Genomic DNA, 23,695 nt, shown 5'->3' with positions numbered 1-23,695 from the left:
CCGACTCATTCAAAAGATCCGACTCAAAAGAACGATTCGTTAATCGCTACTGCTCCTGGTTTCAGTATGGCTGGTGCATTGTGGGATCGAAACGAACTGCATTGTGGGTTGGCACGCCAACAATACTAGTGTTTCATACTTGCGCGCCTTGTTCATTTTTGCAATGTTGCAATGACTGTATTAGTGACATCATAACTAATAGAGTGGCTAGAAAGCTTAAAAAGGTTTACATTAGACATTCATACATGCACAATGCCAAATTTCTGTGCCGCCCCGAACTGTACCAGGAAAAGCACCCAGTCCGATTTAGCTTTCTTTAGGTTTCCAAGGGATCCGGAGAGGTATGACTTTGTTTTTTTACAGCTTCATAATGCTATCACTGTCGTTTTGTGTTTAAATGCGGTTAATTAAATCTGACGACTGATATAAAAGTAACGCTTCCTGACAAAGGTAAGCAAGAGTTGCACCTGCAAATCACTGATCATTTCTCAGAGCTCAAGTGCAGTTAGTGCATGTTAACATAATATGACACGTATCAGTACGACTAACGAGGCTTCTCCTATTTATACGTTTGACTGACTGAGATTTTATGATGTACGTTAATTTGTTAAAGTTTTTAATGAATGAGTTCAGTAGCTGTAGCAGTGAAGATAGTGTAATGTGTGCCTCTGATTTGTATTTCTGTTCTTCTGCTCTTTATCTGAACCTTTTTGTTTTAATATTGATTATATTAAGAAAGGTGAGATCCTTGTAGATGTTTCTATTTTCTCAAGGGTATATTAAATACACTTGTGTATTATATCAGTGACATACTGCGGTGTTTTGTTGCAGGTGTTTTTGTATAGATGTCAAACTCAGCAGTGCTCAGTGTTTTTCATTTGTTGTTCATTTTTCTTGTCTGATCTTGTGAATAAGTGTTTTCTACAAAAATGTTATGCAAGAAATGAGTCACTGTGTATTTCTTAAAACTTTCCTTGCACAGATGTAGGTTGTGGGTGGAGAACTGTCGCCGGGCAGATCTGGAGGAGAAAACTCCCGATCAGCTGAACAAGCACTACCGACTGTGTGCAAAGCACTTTGAGCCAGCCATGATATGCAAAACTGTAATGCACTGTAATTTGTACTTTAACTGATGTTTTAAAAATTACAAATATTTAATATTACTCATAGTGCAGGAACCTTAATGTTTAAATAGTTAAAGTTTTTTTTTCCTGCAAAAATCCATAAGGATTATGAATATTTGAATGGGTTTATTTTGTTACTGTGTTTTTCAGAGCCCTTACAGGACAGTACTAAGGGACACTGCTATTCCTACGATTTTTGATTTAACCAGCCACCTCGGCAATCCTCACAGCAGACATCGCAAACGCATCAAAGTTCTGGTAGAATACTTGTATCATATTACATTTTGTTAGTGATGTGTTAATAAATTTAACACTATGAATCAGCACAGTATTTCCAAAGTGATACTTTGCATTCCTGTTTTCCTCAGACAGATGAAGAGGTTCGGAAAATCAAAGAAAGACGATGTAAGTAAGATATAGTTGATTATTACACAGCTCTGTGGAATATTTGATTCTGGTTGGTCAATTGCAACATTTAGCATTGTATATCAACTGAAACTGATTAAACTGATTTCTTAAAGGGATAGTTCATCAAAAAATGAAAATAACTCATTCTGAAATCATCCTAGGTATATATTACTTTCTTCTGTAGGCACTTCACCAGAGGAAAAATATTAATATTTAAAACTTTATAGCGTAAAGCTTCCGCTAACTGTCAGAGAAGTGATGAAGTGATGAACATGGAAATGCAGAGGAGAGAGCAAAAAAAACAAAACAAACACCACTCACAAATTAGAAGTGAAAAATAAGGATTTGTAAAGAAAAATGTCAGAGGAGACTGGGTTTCTTCTGCTGTAAACTCAGGTTCTTGAGGGACTAGCTGGAATGCCACTCTCTCATGTATAATAATTAGCGGGAGGTAGAGATTGCAGTTTGTTAAGTATTAAATATAGATATTTCTCTTACACAAACGCATCGATTCACTTCAGAAGGCCTTTATTAACCCCCGCATTTTGTCATCATTTTGTGCTTATGTGACACTAGATATTTCAGTTTTAATTTAGAGTACAGTGCAAATCAAGGCATAAAACAATTTAATTTATCTTTTAATCAAATAAGAGGTAAACTCTTTATTTTTGATAAACTATTAAAATTGATCATTACTCTTTTAAACAAAATTGTAATAATTGTTGTAGTAGTTGTATTATGTATATTCTACTGCACCACAGTAAAATATCTCTGACAATTTAAGCTAAACAGAACTTATATTTTGACGGGTTGCCATGAGCATAGCCTATTATATGATATGATAATAGATTTACTCATATGAAACAGTCAAATGCTCATGAAGTGACCCTCAGAGCAGATCTGGAGATGTTGTTTATGTATTTGTCATCATTTAGTGAGACAGCAGCTGAAATCACCACGAGCAGCATCACGCGCTTCCGTATGTGTATAAACAAAACCATGCGTCTGTTCCATTCACATTCACAGACACGCAGAACATGCAGGATTCATATTTAAATGGTATTTTTTTTAAATATTTGTCTTAATATTTACAGACACTAGTCCGTATCGTGACTCAATTTAGGCTAAGAGTACTACTGCTGACCTACTTTTGATTAACTCATTCAAACAAATGAGTTTGACAAACTCCGTGATATTCCGTGTTATACAGTAAATTCTATTTATGAATGGATTCCGTGATTCCGTCCGCGTTTTCCGCATCGCGGAAATCATCAATAATATTGAGGTGTTTTGCAACTTCAGTGTGTCGTTAGTGGATTGAGATTTATTGCAACTTCAGCAATGTCTGCTGCTGCCTTCACTTTGAGAGACAACTGATGTGTGAGTGTTCACTGAAGCCTCCGGTTAGCAAGTGCAATTTTTGGTCATACAGATAACAGTAATACATCTTTCAAATGTGTAAAGACTCTATGCTTATTTGTGTGCACTCACAATAACAACGAAACGTTGCACTTTTGTAAAATATTTAAAGCAAACAGGATGTAAAACTTCGAAACTATGTGTAAACGTGCCATACAGACATGAAAAATATATCTAGGGAGTGTGAAATGTCGACTTTTAAATTAACCAATTCAAATAGAATACAAATATTCTCAGATTATGTCAGTCGCATGAAACATGAATACAGGTGCATCACTACTGCGGAGATGACAAATCAGCATCACCGACTTCATCTCTTAAGCCAAAAACAAAGAAAGCACAAGTTATCAATAAATTATTAAAACGTTAATGCAGCCTCCTTGCTGTTTTTCCCTGATGCATTCATAATTATAATATCTGGTAAGCTTTTTTTGCATGCGCTTGAGCGCTTATTAGTCCATGTAGGCACATAAAGGCTCCTTATTATGATTCATATGGTTTATTAACAAACGTGCGACTAATAGTCAACTACTGCTTAAAATAAACGACTACTAGTTGACCAGAAAAATCTTTAGTCGAGGGCAGCCCTACTGCCATTATAAGGCAGGAAGGTAAGAACCAGGACAGTTTTTGAATATAATTCTGATATTATTTGTCTGAAAGAAAAAAAGTCATATACACCTAGGATGGCTTGAGGGTGAGTAAATAATGGGATAATTTCTTGTTAACTGATTAAAAATATAGCTCTGAATGATCATTGCTTTGAACGTTCGCGTCTCTGTTTCTTTAGTGGAGTCTTCAATTGAACAGCTGCTCTCCAAAAAAGACTGCGACGCTCAGGATGACAGTGAAAATGCCGACGACATTCCTCAGCTGACGCCCGAGCAAAAAGACCTCAGAGAGTTCTTAAGGTCTTCCTTTGAAGTCATGGTTTTGATAGGAAGGCAAAATTTTTCCTTCAGCTGCAATGTAAGAGAAGACGAGATGCGCTCTGAGGAGGAACGCTTCTTAACTACGGGCAACTTCCAAGCGCTAATTGAGCACCGTATCAACGCAGGTGATGAATTTCTTCGGAGGAGGTTCGAGACGGCGGCTGTTAATGAGGAATATTGTTCGGCCGTCCAGCAGAGGCAGCTCCTGGATGTCTGCGAGAGATGCGTCCGTGAAGAGATACTTCAGCAAGTCCGAGAATGCCGCTTCTTCTCCATCATCACAGGGGAGTTAGTGGAGTTTCCAGAAGGAGAGCACCTGCCCATATTCCTGCGCTTTGTAGACCAAGCCAACACTCTTAGAGAGGAATTCATAGAGTTTCTCTCGTTTGAAGGAGAGGAGGTCACTGTCGCTGAGAGATTGGAGACTCAGTTGACGAAGGGATGGGGCTTGAGTATGGAGCACTGCAGAGGACAAGCACATGCGGGATCTGGTATACTTGGCACCAAGATGAAGGTCATCGCTGCCCAGCTTAAGGAGAAATACCCCATGGCGGTGATCACACCCACTTCCACCTGTGCACTCAATGTTCACCTTGCTAATGGCATGCCATTGACTGGAGTGCAAGTCGTGATGTCTGTTCTGAAGAAGACGAATGCCTTTTTTAAAGCATCTCCTTTGTTGCAGAGCGAACTTGATAATGCTATCTCCATCCTGTGTCAGGAAAACATAGAAAAAGAAAACCTTCTCAAAGAGGGCTCACGTTCAACCTGGACTGATCTTCATAATGTGTTCGAGATGGCCGTTGATTTGATGGAGCCGCTTTTGCTGTGCATGGACAGCATACATGACAATGAGGATCTCAAGTGGAACGACCAAATCACCAGTGACGCTTACGCCATTTCTGAGGCCTTAGCGGATTTTGAGTTCATCGTGACGTTGGTTATTTTAAAGAACGCCTTGTCTTTTACGAGAGCCTTTGGGAAGAACCTACAGGGAGAAACCATCGATGTGTTTTTCGCCGCCAACAGCCTTACAGCAGTACTGCATTCATTGCACGAGGTGTCGGACAATCTCGAAGTGTACCACGAATTCTGGTTCGAAGAGGCTGTCAGTTTGGCGACTGCGATGGAGGTCCCGGTGAAAGTCCCGAGGTTGTTTCTTCGGAAGCAACAGGCGGTGGAGACCATGGAAATACAAGCAGAATCATTCTTTAAGGAGTATCTTACACTGCCGGTTATGGAGTACATCACGCAGGAGGTCAAGGAGATCTTCTCTGAGAATCATCTCAAGGCACTCAAGTGCTTGTCTCTCGTCCCCGCGGTCATGGGCCAAATGAGGTTCAACACCTCCGAGGAGACCCACGCGGACATTTACAGGAGAGATCTGCCCCACCCGGACACGTTACCTGCTGAACTACATTGTTGGAGGATAAAGTGGAAACACAGAGGGAAGGAAGTAAGCTTGCCGTGCAACATTCACGAAACCCTTCAGCACTCCGATGTGAAGTTCTTTCCTAACGTTAATGCGTTTTTGAAAATATTAGCCACGTTGCCTGTGCTAAAGCTTGATGGGAGTCAGGGTGAAACCGCCCAAAGACGCTTACAAGCTTACCTCACGGACACTGCATTAAACCAAAGATGTAAGAATCTGGCTGTGCTGAACATCAATTATCATATAAAGACAGACCTGGAAGAAATGGTTCAGTGTTATTTAAAAACGTACCCAGAAGAAAGTGAGAGCGATTGACAGATAAAACGGCTAGACTCTCCAAGTTTTGACTACGAAAATCTTTGAGCTGGAAATGTTAATATTTTGTGTAACTGTTTTGCATAATATTTTGTAATTTCCCTTCGTTTTTCATTCTGGTTTCCCCTCTGGAGAAATATAGTACTATTTTTACATTTGTGAGGCCCTTTGAAAAGATTCACCATGTAAGTATCTACAATTTGCAAAAAGTTCTTGCATTTTTTTGCTTGACTTTCTTGACCTTACTGATAAATGACTTGATGAACCATTAAAGACAAGTTTGCATTTGTATAAACTGGTGCAAAGTGTAAATAAAATGAAAGCACTTTTTGATGCTGTCTTCTATTATGATGTAATTTCTACTGTCCCAGGTATATACTACTGCAAGTATCAGCAATCTCCATGTAAAACTGGTTGGGCAGACCAAACTGTAAGTTGTAGGGACTTGAAACTTGGAGGGATGGTAGTACTTACACCATCTACAACATCACCAAGGCTCACACCAATCGGCCTGACGGGGGCATTACAGCAGTCAAAAGTACAAAATCGATCATAACTCCTAAACCGTTTGTTGCAGGCGTAAGTGTCTGTTGTTGGAATCCTTGGCTCACGCCGGGCAAAATGCATGCATTTGGAATTTTTGGGTATTTTGCATTTTGTAAAAAATCTACTTTTGCAAACTAGTTCTAGGTTTTTTTTACTGGTCGGAACCAAACCAGTGCAGGAAGATTCTCTGGAGAGTGACTATCAATATTATAAAAAGCTGAACTTTCATTCCTCTGTCGTGAAAGGGACACCACAACGTTTGAAAGGGACAGGGCTGCCTTTACTAAAATGGCTATAACTTTTGAACGGAATGAGATATCTTTGCCAAACTCACGACTCATATGTAAGAGCTCAATCTGAGGTTACATGAGAAAAGTGGCAAGGCTTGGCCACTTGGTGGTGCAATCAGAGGTAAAAAACAATTAAAAAAAAACGCAATTGTTAGTCCTATTGACAGGAAAATCGGTACACATGCTTTTGGTACAAAGTGCCACAAGTGGCTGTAAGAACATTTGTGTATCTCAAACAACATGGCTGCCATACACTGATGAATTTTGAGCACCTGTTAGACAAGGTTAACAGAGGTCGATCAGAACAAAACTCGATGGGCATGTTTGACTCACGGCTCCAAAGGTCTGTGAGAAATTTAAAGGAATCAGCCACTGGGGGGGAGATAACGCATTTTTCAAGGGCGTTTTTCACACGTGTGAGATATTTGTATCATATGATAGACCTCCTCATTCTGAACAACTTTGCCTCTAGAACCACTGCTGTCAATCAGTTTGTTAAACGATTGAAAAAATGTAAAAAACCCCACTTTTGCAACCTAGTCCTAGGTTTTTCGCTCAATCTGGAAAAAACACTTCAGTGCAATTCTCTGGACTCTCTAGGTCAATAATTATCAAAAAAAGGTTGAAATTTACCCTTTGGGAAGCTATAATGGGGTCGTTTAGAAAAGTGGCCTGTCCAAATATACCCTAAAGCCTAAACAAAAACTCTGAACTTCACGAAACCTGGTGAGCACAAGCATGCAAAATTTTAGGAAGATTGGATAGCACGTACATCTCGTAGACGTCTATTTGACGTCTACATTTACATCTGCAAGACGTAGTTTGCTCATCTGCAGTACGTCTATTGGACGTTTCCTATCAGAAGTCAAATAGACGTCTATTAGATGTCTTAAAGATGTTTATGATTTAGAATGTATGTAAAACTGACATCTTACAAACGTCTGTCAGACGTTTGCACAAAGCAGATGCTTTTTAAATCTTTGATTTAGGTGGCTACATGCTTGCTAAATAGCTATATTATAGCTATATTATTTGTTAGCTGTAAATAGGTCCCATTAGTTTACATTAATTAATGCATTAAAAATAAGCAAAACATTTGCTACAGTGTTTATTAATCATTGTTAGCGTTATTTAAAAAAAAATACAACTCTTCATCACTAGTTCTTGTTAGCTTAAGTCAATTAAATATTAATAGGTTCATAATATGTACAGATACATGTTTTAATTTTAATGTTTTAGTAAACATTGAAATTAGCATTATGATTACTGAATGATTTAGAAGTATTTTTCATGGTTAGTTCATGTTAACTAATGTATTTATCTAGTGTCAAACAAAACCTTAAGTGCTGCCATTTACTCTTTAGTTTTGTATTAGCATATTTATTACTATAAAAAACTAAAACTGATTGGAAGTTCACATATCCATATTGGTAGTAATAGCAACAACCTGTTTAACCAGTCATTTTAGTCTTACTCCCGTAAATCCAACTAAAGGCTGTTTTGCATGAAAATGCAAAAGATGCACAGCACTGCTTCATGCAGACAGCATTGTCTTCTATTGTATCTTTGTTTACACAATGTGGTGACAAATAAATATAGTTTTTTTTTTTTTGTGAGCACCAAGGCTTTAGCAAGACCACTGTCTTTAATAATGTTTAGTAAATATTTCGTAAATGCAGTAAAACCTGTTTGCAATGCAACTACCAAATACTTCAATGAAATTGAAAAGAGATGTTAAAAAGTGCATGAATAACATCTGTTGCTCTTTGTATTTAGAGTCAGTTCCACTTTGCTCCTCAAGAGAGCAGCATTTGCAAGTTTGTATTTTCATATAAAATCATGCCTTTTTAAACACTTTGGTGTAGATGGGTGGGTTCAATTAGAGTAAAAAGATTTATTAATGAGATTGTACAAAACATTAAATTACCAAGGAGATGCTGCAGATGTAACAACTCAGATTTAAAAGGGTTTGTATCCACTTACGTGTGAATTTATAGCACAGAAAAACAACAAAAAGTACACTGTTGCCATACTTTTCATCCCACTACTGATTAGAGGGAAAAGACAAAAGAGTGGAAATTTGAGGATACTGAACAGCAGGCCAAACAGACTGAGTGTTTATGATATATCCCCTCATCCAAAATCTCCATTAGCTTGCACTAAGGTTTATGATATCAGGTTTTCATTACTTATCACTTTTGCCACTTTCAAGTCTGCTTCTGGAAATTCTGACATGATGTTTTAATTGGGATAAGGCATTACTTTTCATGTTGGCCACGCATTGTGGATGCAACGTCAGTTAGATGCAGAGGACTGGCAGCATCACCGGATATCTGCACTGAGCTAAATGTGCCCCACCCCATGGGTTACACAATATAACACACAGCACACATGCACATGTACCACTGCTATCACTGCAGGCACCACTAGATGGTATGTTATACACATGTAAGAATGAAAAGAACAAAAGAAAGTGGATATAGCAATTCATTCATGCAGGGTGGGTCCCAATATCCACCCTAAATTTCAAAAGCATGCATGCATTCACAAATGTGCAAGTGCTGGAATTGTAAGGCAAACTTTCAAGGAATATCTTTCAAATACATTCAAATTAAACTGGGAAAAAAATGTATTTGAAAGACATTCCTTGAAAGTTTGCCTTACAATTCCAGCACTTGCACAATTCTTTGAATAGACCAATGAAACAGTTGCAAATAGCCTACAATAATAATTTCACATATTTTTATATAAGTGTGTTTTTTGTGTGCGGGTCATTTAACATACATAGGCTAATAATACTTTTACTTACACATTTTTTGTAACATGAATCATTTAGTTACTTATTCAAACTTTGCATATGATTTTATAAGACAGTCTTAATCTTAATAATACGATATGAATATTATCTTTATATATTGTATGTATCAGCTATGGAGGTTATATCTGCATGTTTTTATAGTTGCTAACTCTGTAAAAAAACACCAATGTCTCTTAGACCCTTAGTCATAGATGTTGCCAATGTAACAAACCGGTCTTCAGATCAACAAGTTCCAGAATCACGTAGCGGTTTGTGGGTGGATGTGGATGTGTGACAGTCTTGAAATGGTTAAACGATCGGCGTCTCCACCCGATGCTGCCCAGACGCTGACGGCTGCAGGTGATAGTTCACTCCGCAGACCACCAGCGCTTTTCCGAGGAAACACGGGAACCGGGGCGGTGTCCTGTCAAACAGCTGTCAATGAAGTCGCCGGGACGGTGTCTTTTCTATAAAGAAATCTTCAGTTTGCGTTTGTAACTGAGAGAAAACAAGCACATCGAAATTACTCTGCTGAGAGAAGTGCGCAAGCGCGTCCGCTACGATACAGGGAAATTTCAACACTCTGGAAGGATTTCTCTCATCCGAAGGGACATTTAAAGGAAAGAGCATTGCTGCTCTAATAGAAAAAAATTGATTGCATCCGTTTTAGTCTTCATTTCTGAATCGTTTCTCTTTAGATTCAAGCCTTCGCCTCGTCGTTATCGATCATGGCATGGCCCTGTATCACCAGGGCTTGCTGCATCAACCGCTTCTGGAGTGAGTTGGACAAAGGTGACATTGCAGTGCCTTTGGTTTTCACGAAGTATTCAGATGTGGCCGAGGTGCAACATCTGCACCCTCAGCCCAAACCCTTAATTTCACAAAAGCCGGTCATCACAGAATCCCAGCCTGCCCATAGCGCTCACCAAGAGGCGTCGACCAGAGCGACTCACGCCGCTGCTGATGCCGCAGCATCATCATCTCAAGATGGGTCAGGCGCGTCTGTGATGCGGGAGGATTTTAAAGCCTGGAGCGTGCGTCCGGAGCGAAGCTGCAAACCTAGAAACGAGTACCAGCCGTCGAAGGCCCCTTTCAACAACGTGACCCAGTATCAGAAAGATTACAAACCGTGGCCCATTCCGAAAAAAGGGGATCATCCATGGATTCCCAAACCCACTCCTGCTGCACCCTGTAAGGCTGAGAGCAAGTTCTCCAAGCAGGAGCAGGCCACTTCTGAGGTTGAAACCGGCGTGGAAAAATGTGAGATTGAAGAGAAACAGCACGAAAAAGAGAGTAAAGAAAGGAGAAAGAAAGTAGACAAGAAAGAGAATGTGTCAGAGGGGATCAAAATGGAGCAAGGTGTTGCGGTGGAGGGAAAGAGGAGGTCGGCTGCAGATGCTCTCAACAGGCAGATTAAGGAGGAAGTCACATCTGGAAGTTCATATAGGTAAATATATGACAAATCTGCTTCATTTTTATGTAGTTAATAACTGTCATTGTCAAGAAATCCCGCTCTAACTAGCTCTGCTAGTGAGATAAAATTTCAGAAAAATATTAATAGATATTAAAATAATATTAATTGGACAATTTCCAGCTGTTTTGAGATTGGTGGGACTGGCTGCTTCCCATGCAGCTAACAATTTTTGGTTCCAAGAACATCCTGGTAAGGTTGGTTTATGGTTATAAAAATAAATATATATGTTTTCTCACAAAAACTCCATGCAACATTCTGAAAAGGTTGTTGTTGTTGTTGCAAAAAAGAACCTATAGAGAACCTACAGAAGCCATATTCAATTCAAATTTATTTGTATAGAGCCTTTCACGATACATATTGTTGCAAAGCAACTTTACAGCAAATTAAAGTTTTTACAATATGTTTAGTAGTACCTTACTAGTGGTGACTATGTCAAGTTGATATGCATTTGTTAGCATTCACTGGTTAACAGAAATTTGTAATTTCCAACATCTACCAACAAATTACATGCAATCTTGATTACATAATCAGATTCCAGAAATTAAGTACTTGTAATTTAAATTGCATTTTAAAATACTCGTAATCAGACTACAGTTGCTTTTTTATGGATTACATGATTACATATTGTATATACAATAGCAAAATGTATTCATAATTTATTCATTCTCACTAATTCCTCTTTTTAAACTTTTAAATTTTCTTCTACGCCTACTGCTTATATACATTCAGAAAAGCTGTGTGGGCAGTCACACAAAGATCAGTCATTAATCAGATGGCGACATGGCATTTGACCACTGATTTACAAAAATCATTTTAGGTTTAAGAAGTGTTTCAATATTGTATCAACTACTGATGATGTCTTTAGAAGGCTTTTGTCTTTCAAACACATTAAAATGCACAAATTCACAAACGTTTTTGTCATCTGAACCTCTTTCACCTAATATATTTACTCAAAGTACACCTTAAATTTTAACATAAATATATTAATAATTAAGTATACTATATTACTCATAAAATCCATATATGTTAGCTGGTAAATATTTCCTGATTAGCACGAAATGATAAAATTGATCAATTTTACTGGTCCTAGAAAAACCCTCATCTGATTACTGGGGACTTTTCTATGTTGACATACAATCAAGACTATATAGATTCAGTATATTAGATCACAGCAGCTAATGTAATCTCTGAAACAAGATTAATGAACCTTGTCTAAACACAGATATAAGGAAAGATTTAGATCTAGTCATGTGTCAAGCCACCAGTGCAATTTCCTCTCTATGGGTGTCTAAGGCTTTTTTACTCCAAAAAATGTTGAGTCATTCTTGGGCTTTCAGATCATTTTGTGCACACTCACTCTGCGTAAAGTTGTAATACAACAGATGCACCTCAATGTCCCAATTAGTTTGTCCTGATTTCTTTACAAGGCGTCTGTTTTGGCTGAGTAATTATGCTGAATATTGACTTTACTCTCTTAAAATAGGTCAGAGCCACAACTTTAGATGCCATCTAAATAAAGTACATATTGCCACATGGTTGCTGATCTGTTATCGTTTGTCAGGTTACTGGTTTTGGTCTTCAGTGAAGCATAAATCATTTTTGATTTCCCTACACTTAGGTGTATGTATGATTAAGTTTAATCTCTTTGTTCCTCCAGAACGGAGTTCAAGGCTTATAGAGATGTCAAACCAGTGAAACCCATCAAAGCGAAATCTCAGTACAAACTCCTAGTGGAGGAGAAGACCAGCCTGGAGACCAGTTACAGTGCCACCTTTAAAGGAGAGCAGGCCAAACCTCAGGCCACAGACAACAAGCTGCTGGAGCGCCGTCGGATACGAAGCCTGTACAGTGAACCGAGCAAAGAGTCCAGCAAGGTAGGGTGCTTTCTCAGGTCATCGGTTTATGACCGATCATGCAATTTGTTGAACTATAATGTACTGTTTTATTACCGTAGTGATGCAATGAATAATTTCATATATGATCATCATCAGAAACTTAATTACACTGTAGTGATGAAAGTGTAACACAAGAGTATGAATTTTTCATTAATACGGGGCTCCAGTATCTGTCAGTCTAATGCTATCAATTCTGAGTTCATCCATTTGTTTACCCTCATAACATTCCATGCATTGTTAATTTAGTATTATTTGTAAGCTATTACAGTTTCCATTTTCATTTTAATCTGTAATTTGAATGTGCTTCTGTCATTTTTATTAGTGTTTTGTGAAAAATTCTATAATTTTATTTTTTTGTCATTTTTGTTTCAAATTTAGTTGTAGTAATTTTAGTATTTCAACCTAAACTTTTTTTCATTTTCAAAATTTGAATCACTGAAGTGGATCAAGATCCGACTTTAAGGATTAGTTCACCCAAAATTGAAAATTAGCTAAAAATTGACCCACCCTCAAGGTCATCTAAGATGTAGATGAGTTTGTTTAGTCATCAGAACAGATTGGGGGTAGGCGCCGATAGCCTTGTGGTTAGTCCACTGACCTATAGCACAACTGTACTGGCAGCGACCTGAGTTTGAATCCCGTTTCGAGGTTCTTGTTGATCCCACCCCCCCTCTCTCCACCCAGTACTTTCCTGTCTGCTCTCTACCTTCCTATCTAATAAAAGGCCAAAAAAAATTTAAAAAAATCAAAATAGACTGGAGAAAATTAGCATTGTATCACTTGCTCACCAATGGATCCTTTGCAGTGAATGGGTGCCGTCACAATAGGCGCATTTCCATTACCCTTCAAGATGCGCAAATTTAAATTGCGAATTTAAAATACGCCTAATGGAAACGCGTCAATTTCGCAAAAACTCCCATATATTAGGGCTGCACGATAAATCGCGACAGTACCGCAATCGATATTAAGAAAAGCTGCGATATTCATGTGCGCATCTTGTCAGTGGAGCACGGTTCTGTGATCAGTAGTAAATCACCAGAGGGTGCTCTCGCGCGGAAACTCCAAATATGCACGAAGAAGATCTGACTTCTTATTACAATTTCCATTATAATACAGCATATAATAATGCAGTGCTATTTGACATTGCTTCTATTACTGCTTAGAATGCTATAAAATATTTTGCGTGCTTTATTCTGTGTAAGAAGCCACAACATCTCACAGAAGGATTTATTTCAATAAGTTATAAAGTTATGAAGTGAGTTTTAAGTAAAAAGATGTTATTAAATCTGGTATTTACTCGTGCTTTCAGATTTAGCATCATTTACGCCGTAGTTCACCGAGAAGCTACGCAAGCAACTTTGTTATGGCAGCGTGATTTGATAATATCGATGTATAAGATCAGTGATATTGTCTGTGTGGTTTTGCGCAGCTTGTCGGTGAATTACGGCTCTGTATATTGACACTGCTCTATCTGAAAGCACGCACGTGATGGAGATTTACTGCTGATTACAGAACCGGCTTTAATGACAAAATGCGCAAGGATATCGCATACGATATATCATGCAGCCCTACCATATATCGCAAAAAAAGTTTTTACGCTCGCATGAGGTGTTTTTTTCAGGCAATTCGAAAAAGGAATATTTTGCAAAACTGCAATGGAAACAGCTTTTTTCGCATTTACAGGTCACATGGCACATGCAAAAAGTCATATGATCATTCTTCAATATACTATAAACTCCAAGAAACACTTCATACGTAGCCGTTCTCAAGTATAAGAGGCTTTCCCTGATATTAATGCTTAGATTGTGTATGCTGCACACATCTGCGGCGTGTAACGGCTCCGACGTGGTCACCGGAGCTGATGTTATGTTTATATCAGCAGCACCGCACACGTTTCTAAAGCGGCTGTCCTTGCTGCTTCTGTAAAGATACACGCATACGCCTCTTTCGATTAAATAAGGCCAAAATCCGTCCAAATCCCACCAAAAACCGTTGCCATGACTTAACGCGAGAGGAACAAATAACGTTTTAGTCGCACAACATCGGTTACTGGAAACGTTGTCATTTATCGATAATTATAAAATATCGCCAAAGATTTGCGCAAATCTGTACTGGAAACGTTGTCATTTCGCAATACTTTATCGACATTTATAAAATATCGCCAAAGATTTGCGCAAATCTGAAATGGAAACGTGTCTAATGAGAGTCACGGCTGATAAAAACATCACAATAAACCACAAGTCCCACAAGTCTCCAGTCCATTAGTGTCTTCTGAAGTGAAAAACTGCATTTGTAAGAAACTCCAAAGCTGTTGAAATTTTTAAAAAATCGTCTAAATCATGGATGGCCAGTGGGTGAGTAAATTTAAATTTTTGGGTGGACTGTTTCTTTAAAAGAATGATTTGTTCACAAATGGGACATCAGGGGCTTTATTACAGAAGCATTCTTACTCGTTATCATACTTTAATTAGAACATTTCAAATATTAAGTAAAAAATTAAAATTTCTAGAAATAAGGGATAGCTCACCCAAAAATGAAAATTCTGTCATTAATTAGTCACCCTCATGTCGTTCCAAACCATAAGACCCTTGTTCATCTTCAAAACACAAATTAAGATATTTTCAATGAAATTCGAGAGCTTTCTGACCCTGCATAGACAGCAATGAAACTGACACAGTCAAGGCCCAAAAAGGTAGTAAGAACATCGTTAAAATAGTCCATGTGACATCAGTGGTTCAATCTTAATGTTATAAAGCTACGAGAATAATTTTTGTCTGCAAAGAAAACAAAAATAACTTTATTTCTTTAATCAGTCTTCAATGTGCATTCACAAGAGTATCATAACGTGTGTGACGCTGCTGACGCAGGAACTGGCCTTCTGACGTAAAACCCGGATGTGCTGCATCATGTTTTCAAGCAGAAGAAGATCCACGCTGTATATAAAACAGTTTTTGTAAACATCTAAAGATTTTGAGAGAGAGGATGACTTGCAATTTTTTGCCCAGCCTTACTTATTTAAACCAGAATATGGGTTGTTGACAAATAGGCAGTAAAAAATGTATTAATTGTTGTGAAGTCTGATTTGAAGTGAAGTCTGATTTCTCAAATCTTTGAGAAAATATAAAAGGTCACTAACTTAGTCAATTCTTAACTGAACTTATTCTGAACTGTACCATGGATTTGTCATATGGTGTGACATAGCAAAAATGAAGAAAAACTAATAATATACAAATAGTATGAGATAGATTTATCTTCATTGTTAGACACTTATTTTCATATAGTGTTATTTAATATGAAATTCTAATAAACATTTTTCCCCATGACTTGTTGGACAAGTCAAGGAAAACATTGACAACAAGACAAACTTTGCTGTCATCCACTCAAAACTGCTGAAAATTATACCATTTTAAGATGAGTGATATTTATATCTCCATGTTGCAATACTTTTTATTTTTAAGGTATTTTGAGATAAAAACAAATCTGTGGTTCTTTTATGTGTGTCACACCATAGGACATTATGTCACACTAAAGGACAGAAATAGTAGTTATTGAAGTATTTCTACTTAATTTTGAACATGTCAGAGGAGAAAGAAAGTTTAATTTTGATACAAACAATATCAACATGTTTTTGAACAAAACAAAATAATTTTCATCAACAAAATTCAGTCTTGTAGTCAATCAGTATGTTCCTGAAACTCTTCTATAGCCCCCCTGCTGCTAAATATGATTGGTATTCAAACTACATTCATTAATATGTAAATGAATTCTTTTAAAATGGTATAGCTACTCTTTTTAAGGCATCATTTTGATTCTATTTACTTTCTGCATCGTTTTCTTAGGATCTCCTCCCTTCTAGTGGATCCCTGTTCATTTTCTGTCTCTCTTCCACAAAACAAAGTGTCACATTTTATACTTATTTTCATGACATTTTATAACAGTACAAGTTTTCTGCAAAAACAACAGAAAATGGCTTCATTAATTTAATTATTGCATTTGCACCTGTCAAGTTTGAGATTTTGGGCATTTTGGTTTCTCATAAAGTGTTTTTTCAGACTAGTGGAAAGAAAACATCCAAAAGACACCGTTAAGTGTTTCTTTTATAGCACTTTATCTAATTGTGTCAATAGATATCAATTACTGTACATATTTTTAAAGGCCATTTTCTCAAAATGAGTTTTTTCGTCTACACTGAGCCATAAATCTCCACTTCAGTATCACTTACACACACCAAACTTTACATTTTTATTCCTGCCTATGTCCTGAAGGTTTTTACAGAGGGATTTGTTCATATGTAGTTTGCTAGATAATATACAACATTTTATTCCCCCAAAAATTGTCCTGTCTGTTCTAAGTATTTTCATAAGTATAGAGTGACAAAAATGAGATAACCAAAGTTCCCTCTGTAAAAACATTTGACTTTAATATGTCAAAAAAATAAACAAGAATTTTAAAACTGACTTTATCCTGTGTTTAGATTTTGTACTAGACATTTATGCAAATTAGCACGTTTAATTAAATAACACCTCATTTGCATATTTAAACCTAACATTTTGGAAAACTTGTACTACAAAAACTGTTTGCAATTATCAATGTAATCAAAGTTAGGTGATAACTATTTGTTAATTGTTTTACCCTATTCACCTGCAGTGTCTCGCCTTAAAAGGAGTTAAACAAATCTTACTTAATTATTTAAAATACTCTATGTCCTCTGGAGTGACATCTTTGTCCTGTGGTGTGAAAGTACAGGCGTCACACCAAAGGACGTTTCAGCCTTTTCTGTCAATTAATGACTTTGCTATTCTGAACTAACCTGTCATTAGCAGTAAGCAGGACACATCTGCACAATTTTCCATGCTTATGTAGTTTAATATACAGTTTTTAATTAAAAAATATAATTTAGGGGTGTCACACCAAAGGACAACAAAACATAACACTTGGTTCAAAAACAAACTGAGACAAAAACTGACCATGTGCGCATATCATGGGCTTGACAGACGGCTTCAGTAACATGATCATGAATGGGGTCCTTCAACTAATCAAAGTTTTCTTTGGAATTGGCCAATTTAAAATCAGGATATGGTGTCACACCTGAGGACATGGTTTTCTGAGACAAAATGCCGGCTTCTGCGTCAGCAGCACCACACGCATGCATTGACACAAATGAGAAGAAATTATTAAATGAAGTTATTATTTTTGTTTTCTTTGTGCAAAAAAAGTATTCTCATAGCTTTCAAATTACGGTTGAACCACTGATGTCACATGGACTATTTTAATGATGTCCTTACTACTTTTCTGGGCCTTGAACATGTCAGTTTCACTGCTGTCTATTGAGGGTCAGAAAGCTCTCGGATTCCATCAAAAATATCTTATTTGTGTTCTGAAGATGAATGAAGGTCCTGTGAGTTTAGAATGACACGAAGTAATTAATGACAGAATTTTCATTTTTCTGTGAACTATCCATTTAAGGTTTCTTCTTCAAAATATGTTCCACAGAAGAAAGTAGTACGGGTTTGGAACAACTTAAGGGTGAATAAGTAATTGAATTTAAATTTTTGGTCAAAATGTTCCTTTCAATGTAAGAGCAAATATGTTAAAACGAGGACAGTTTTCTAGTGTTGATGTGCATGTAATGTGTTGATGTAGCCCCTCCCTCTCTCACTCTCATAGGACTGTTCTGACAGTGACAGCAGCTCTGTTCTGTAGTCAGGTGTGTTCAGTGATTCTTTTGGACAGCATGGATCTAGAGTATTTCACCATACAGCTGCACCATCACGGAGATCCTCAGTGGGACCGATTCTGATTAAATCCTCTTCACAATGAGGATTTGCCGAACACTATGCTTTTTTTCTTTTGCATGAAACAATAGTATCTTCACTATCAAGAGGGGGCTCTATCTGGCTTCCTGAATACAAATGATTTACGCAAGGTTACTGGCTTCTGAAACGTGGATTAGAAGTGTTTAAGTGCCAAAAGATACTAATAGGGCTGCACTCCATTAGTATCAAAACTAAGCTCACATTGATCACTGCGATCACGCTATTGTGCAAGGCATTTGAATGAAGCGTAACATTACTACAAACCTTGCAAAATAGCAGAAATGTTCCATAGTTGGAAAGTATAGGTAAACTAGTCACATATTATATATGTAATATATATAAACCTTTGTGACAAATTTTGATAATTTGCTTTAAAATACTTGGCTTACATACAAGCTGTCATCGAAACTAACTGCATCTCTTTTTTTGAGTATGCAGAACAAATCACCTCTTGTTTTAAACACGTCATCTGCATTTAGCACATTCAATAAGGCCCGAAAATCACATCCTAACACGTATTTCTGTCATGAGATACTAACTTGGATGCCACAATACTAATTTAAATGTGATTCACATTTTCAAATATTTTTTTTTTGGGCATCATTTTGCACTGGAGGGCCAGTGATCGTGTTTCTACTGTAAATTACACACATTTGTTTTCTAACTGTATGGTACTTACCAGGTTTGTGGGTAAAAATGACAAACTACACTACACTACTGTTCAAAAGCTTGGAGTTGGAAAGATATTTGAAATAAGTATTTAATGCCCACCAAGGTTGCATTTATTTGATCAAAAATACAGAAAAAACTGTAATAATCTGAAATATTATTGTTATTATAAGTAACTGTTTTCTATTTGAATATATTTTAAAATGCAATTTATTCCTGTGGTGCAAAGCTGTATTTTCAGCAGTTATTACTTCAGTCTCAAGTGCCATGTGATTCTCTAGAAATCATTGTTTTTTCAATTATATATTTTTTCTGACTAGCCCCAGACTTTTGAATTGTAGTGTATATGGTAAAAGTAATAAAGCATTTTTATTTCTATGTTTATTTTTAAAAACAAACAGGAACAGTAAAATGTATAATATTATATAACATATACCAGTTAAATATATGGGCCATTCTACAGAATTGTTCCAGAGTCAGAGTTGGAAATGTCTTGAAAAAAATGTCTTTTTCCACAAATTTTGTATGTATGCAAATTTTATAAAATCCAAGGTTCACTTTTCTAGTAATTATGCAGTTAATATTGTATTTTCATAAAGTTTTGGAATATTTATCCTCTCCCCAAACAAAACACAGTAATAATAATTTAATTAGAAGGGTTATATTGAGGTTAATCCATAAAAAAATTATTTTTAACAATATTTCAAATGTAATTTATAAGATTGGTTGTATTTTGAATCCAATTTTTCGTTGTAAAAGGCAAAACGTTGATCATATTGATTTCAAAATTAAGGATTCAATAGTATGAATTTACATTAAACCGAAAACCATCATAACATCTTAGTTTATAATTCAGTATACTTTATTTTTGACAAAACATCCCACATTTCAGTAGTGACATCACATTTTCGGTAGTGACAGTAATGCTTTGGTAGCGACCATATCACATTACAAAATTTTAGCTCACATACTAAACACTACTAAAACATACTAAAACACAAAGTAAAATTGCATAACTGTACTCAAATTTTGTTTATTTCCCCCAAATATGAGGATTATGTGTTCCGTTTTGTTACTGCTGAAGAAATGATGACATGTTTTGGTCGTGACTGTTTCGGTAGTGACAATTTTATGAGATAACGCACAAGGAAATGAATGATGTCACTACCAAAACTTCACCAAATGTTTTGGTAGTGGCAATTTTAGATACTTTTGAACCTAGCTCAAAGATGCTAATCAGCACATGGTTAGCTATCACAGTTCTGAACAGTAGTACACATATAAAAACTAAATGTTATGAAATAACTCCCAAAAAAGCGCACTTAATTATAGAAAAAAAGGTGTTTTGGTAGTGATGTTCCTTAAAGTTACACACAGAATTTTTAAGACTTTTAAACACATTTACCTCAAAATGATGAGACCTATCTACTCGCACCTTGTGGCTATGAGAGAGGGGGACACAGGAATATTTTCTGATCGTAAATGTATGGGTTTAGTTAAAATCAGTCTCAGCCAATGGACTAAAACATACAGTGTTTCGGTAGTGACATGAAAAATGCGGGGCATATTTATTTTACATAAAGTTTCATAATTTACTTTTTACCAAGAAATTTAGGGGTTAGGGTACGGGACAGCCACCTCCCAATTGAAATAAATGATGATTTTATATATATTAAGCTTACTATTATTGTGGGTTTCAATAGATAATAGAAGGATCTTAATAAACATCTAATATTTGAATACTTGAATGCTTTTTAAATGTGATTTTTGGTTGTGGGACAGCAGTTTGCACCAATTCTGTAGAATGGCCCATATAATAGAGATTTGTTCATGCGTTCTGTTTTGCAGTTTGGAATAATGCACCAAAATGTCTCAATTTTTCTTCCTGTAGGTGGAGAGGCATAATATATCACTTTCCAAGCCAAAAAAGACAACAAGCCATAGCAAAACAGTGAAAAAAGCAAAGGAGAAGCCAATCGCTGGGAGTCAAGCTGCCAAGAAGAAAACCTCAGTGAGCAACCAGGAGCCAAAGCCAGAGGGAGGGGTCACCAAGAAAAGCAAAGAAATGATCAACAGACTAGCCGAGGCGAAAGATTAAGTGCACTTTTGTGTTTAGGGGGGGTTGAGGAGGCTATAATACGGAATAGAGGACTCTCATCCCCTTGTTCATGACCTTACTCTAATGGCCCGACTCTGATGGCATCTTTACCTACGTATTGTAGTGGATCAAGGCTTGTCTGCTTGATTTGTCTTGACTGTGTGGCCACTGTCCAGTCTATTATGAATCGATCTTTGCTTTCGCCCCGCGTCTGCTCACTTTCCATATACATCACTAGCTTTCTCTGTGGCAAAGATGATTCACAGATCCTTGTTGCATGCTGCCTCTAAGCAAATGGCCATATGCCTTATTAAACAAGATAAGGTTTTTGCTTTATGTTGCATTGAAAGATATTTACAGCAAACAATAATGGTCTTTTCTTTCAAGCAATCTAATGTAAAATGGACTTCATTTGAGGTATATGGACCACTATAATTAGATAGCACTGCATTTGTCACCACACATTTGGATTATAACGATATTGTATTGCTCACAAACAATCAACACCGAACACGAGAACGTCTTAACATCTCAAACTGCATGTTTAAAGATTGTGTGACAGTGTTACACCTGAAATTAGCAGTTAGGAGCCTTACGAGTCCACAAGAGCACCATGTTTAACCAGTGAACACGATCCAGCTTTACTTTTAAGAGTCAAAATGAGTATTTAAGTTCTTTTTAAAACAAATTGAGGCATGGTCTCTCTTAAAGTGTTATTGTTACCTTGTAGTGTAGAGCATTATGCTATGGAGACATATTTACGCTTAGCTCGCTCTGCTCTCAATAAAGCAACGTTCAGATGTGCTCTCATATGCATCATGCTATGTACTAAGAGAATTTGCTGATGTAAACCTAAAACTGCCTGCTTTCTTTGCATATGCTGTAATACGGATGATTGAATTGGGAAGAATGCTGCTAAGCATACAGCTGGGGTCCATGTGGTTGACAGACAGAAGCATGCCCGTCATAGTCATCTGTATGTTAATCATCATTCTGATCTGATCTGGTCTGGAGGGGTGAGAGCCCTCTCAGTGTAAATCTACAGCCTCTTGGTCCCGAGCTCCTCCTGGGTTGTCCTACACGTGCTGTGCACACCATTCTAGGTGCTATCCTCAAGCTATGCTTTCCATAACAGTAGTGCCTGTATATTGAGCAACATAGGGCCATCAGATGTCCAAGTGGTAATTCTAAGTGTGATGTGCTTGTGTTGTGAGCTTGCATTGAATGAAACTGATTAAAATCATTAAAGCAATACATCTGTGGTGTGGTTTGTGACTTTGAAATCTTGTAGCATCGTATTTTAATGGAAAATTGCCTCATGTAATTCAAATATTTTAATAAATGGGAAACTGTAATTAGTTGTGACCTTGGACCACAAAACCAGTTATAAATAGCACTGGTATATTTGTAGCAATAGCCAACAATACATTGTATGGGTCAAAATCATTGATTTTTCCTGTTCCATAAAGATATGTTATGCATGTTCTACTGTAAATATATCAAAACTTAATTTTTGATTAGTAATATGCATTGCTAAGAACTTCATTTGGACAACTTTAAAGGCGATTTTCTCAATATTTAGATTTTTTTGCTCTATATACTAATTGTATCATGTTTTACCACTATAGAGACATCAGAGCCAGCAGAAAATTCCAGAAGAACTGGCCGAGGTAAGGCTGCTCTTAGCGGGTTCATGAGCTCTGAACAGCTGATGACACCCTGGAGCTCACATCTCCAAAAACATCAAGTCAGTTTTCAAATAGACGTTACCTTTATTAACAAACCGCATATTTGTATTCTAAACAAGAACGTTCTCACCTAAAAAACTTTTAAAACTACATTCTGTGATACAGAAACAGTATTATTTATAAAACTGTAGTGGATTTGGGCTTCCGGCATAAGAAATACCGCAAAAGGAGTGAAATGGTAAAACTTCCGATATCGCTACCCAGATAGCACATGTACATCTGCAAGATCTCTTGATCTGGAAAGCATCTGCTGTGTACAAACATCTGACAGACATCTGTAAGATGTCAGTTTTACATACATTCTAAATCATAAACATCTTAAAGACGTTTATTTGTCATCTGATGGGAAACGTCCAATTGATGTATTGCAGATGAGCAAACACTCAAAAAATACGTCTTGCAGATGTAAATGCAGATGTCAAATAGACGTCTCTGTGATGTACTGTATGTGTGCTATCAGGGTAGAATACCCAGATAGCACACATACGTCTGCAAAATGTCTGTTAAAGATCACTTGATCTGGAAAGCATCTGCTGTGTACAAACATCTGATAAACATCTGTAAGATGTCAGTTTTACATACATTCTAAATCACAGACATCTATTTGACATCTGATAGGAAATGTCCTATAGAAGTATTGCAGATGAGCAAACAGTCGAAAAAAAAAAAAAACGTCTTGCAAGTGTAAATGCAGACGTCAAATAGACGTTTCTGTGATGTATGTGAGATATC

General features: G+C 36.9%; 2 protein-coding genes across 2 annotated transcripts; both read left to right on the top strand.

The window, feature by feature from the left end:
- Positions 1-76: 76 nt before the first annotated feature.
- Positions 77-5,975, top strand: thap12b (THAP domain containing 12b). Its single transcript, XM_051130120.1, has 5 exons — positions 77-341; positions 983-1,103; positions 1,275-1,382; positions 1,493-1,529; positions 3,742-5,975. Exons 1-5 carry the CDS (start codon positions 253-255, stop codon positions 5,628-5,630), a joined length of 2,244 nt encoding a protein of 747 aa, XP_050986077.1. The 5' UTR covers positions 77-252; the 3' UTR covers positions 5,631-5,975.
- Positions 5,976-9,233: 3,258 nt separating this feature from the next.
- map6b (microtubule-associated protein 6b) lies at positions 9,234-22,467 on the top strand. Its single transcript, XM_051130099.1, has 3 exons — positions 9,234-10,710; positions 12,395-12,611; positions 21,009-22,467. The coding sequence occupies exons 1-3, from the start codon at positions 9,992-9,994 to the stop codon at positions 21,213-21,215; spliced, it is 1,143 nt and encodes a 380-aa protein (XP_050986056.1). The 5' UTR covers positions 9,234-9,991; the 3' UTR covers positions 21,216-22,467.
- Positions 22,468-23,695: the final 1,228 nt, after the last annotated feature.

This window comes from Labeo rohita, chromosome 15 (assembly GCF_022985175.1).
Source record: "Labeo rohita strain BAU-BD-2019 chromosome 15, IGBB_LRoh.1.0, whole genome shotgun sequence".
Lineage (NCBI taxonomy): Eukaryota > Metazoa > Chordata > Actinopteri > Cypriniformes > Cyprinidae > Labeo > Labeo rohita.
This window is presented reverse-complemented; position numbering and strand designations above follow the sequence as displayed.

Coding starts and splice junctions, on each gene's coding strand:
- map6b (XM_051130099.1), top strand. CDS start 9,992: ATGGCATGGCCCTGTATCACCAGGGCTTGCTGCATCAACCGCTTCTGG. Junction 10,711..12,394: donor ACATCTGGAAGTTCATATAG/GTAAATATATGA, acceptor TTGTTCCTCCAG/AACGGAGTTCAAGGCTTATA. Junction 12,612..21,008: donor CGAGCAAAGAGTCCAGCAAG/GTAGGGTGCTTT, acceptor TTCTTCCTGTAG/GTGGAGAGGCATAATATATC.
- thap12b (XM_051130120.1), top strand. CDS start 253: ATGCCAAATTTCTGTGCCGCCCCGAACTGTACCAGGAAAAGCACCCAG. Junction 1,104..1,274: donor CAGCCATGATATGCAAAACT/GTAATGCACTGT, acceptor TGTGTTTTTCAG/AGCCCTTACAGGACAGTACT. Junction 1,530..3,741: donor GAAAATCAAAGAAAGACGAT/GTAAGTAAGATA, acceptor CTGTTTCTTTAG/TGGAGTCTTCAATTGAACAG.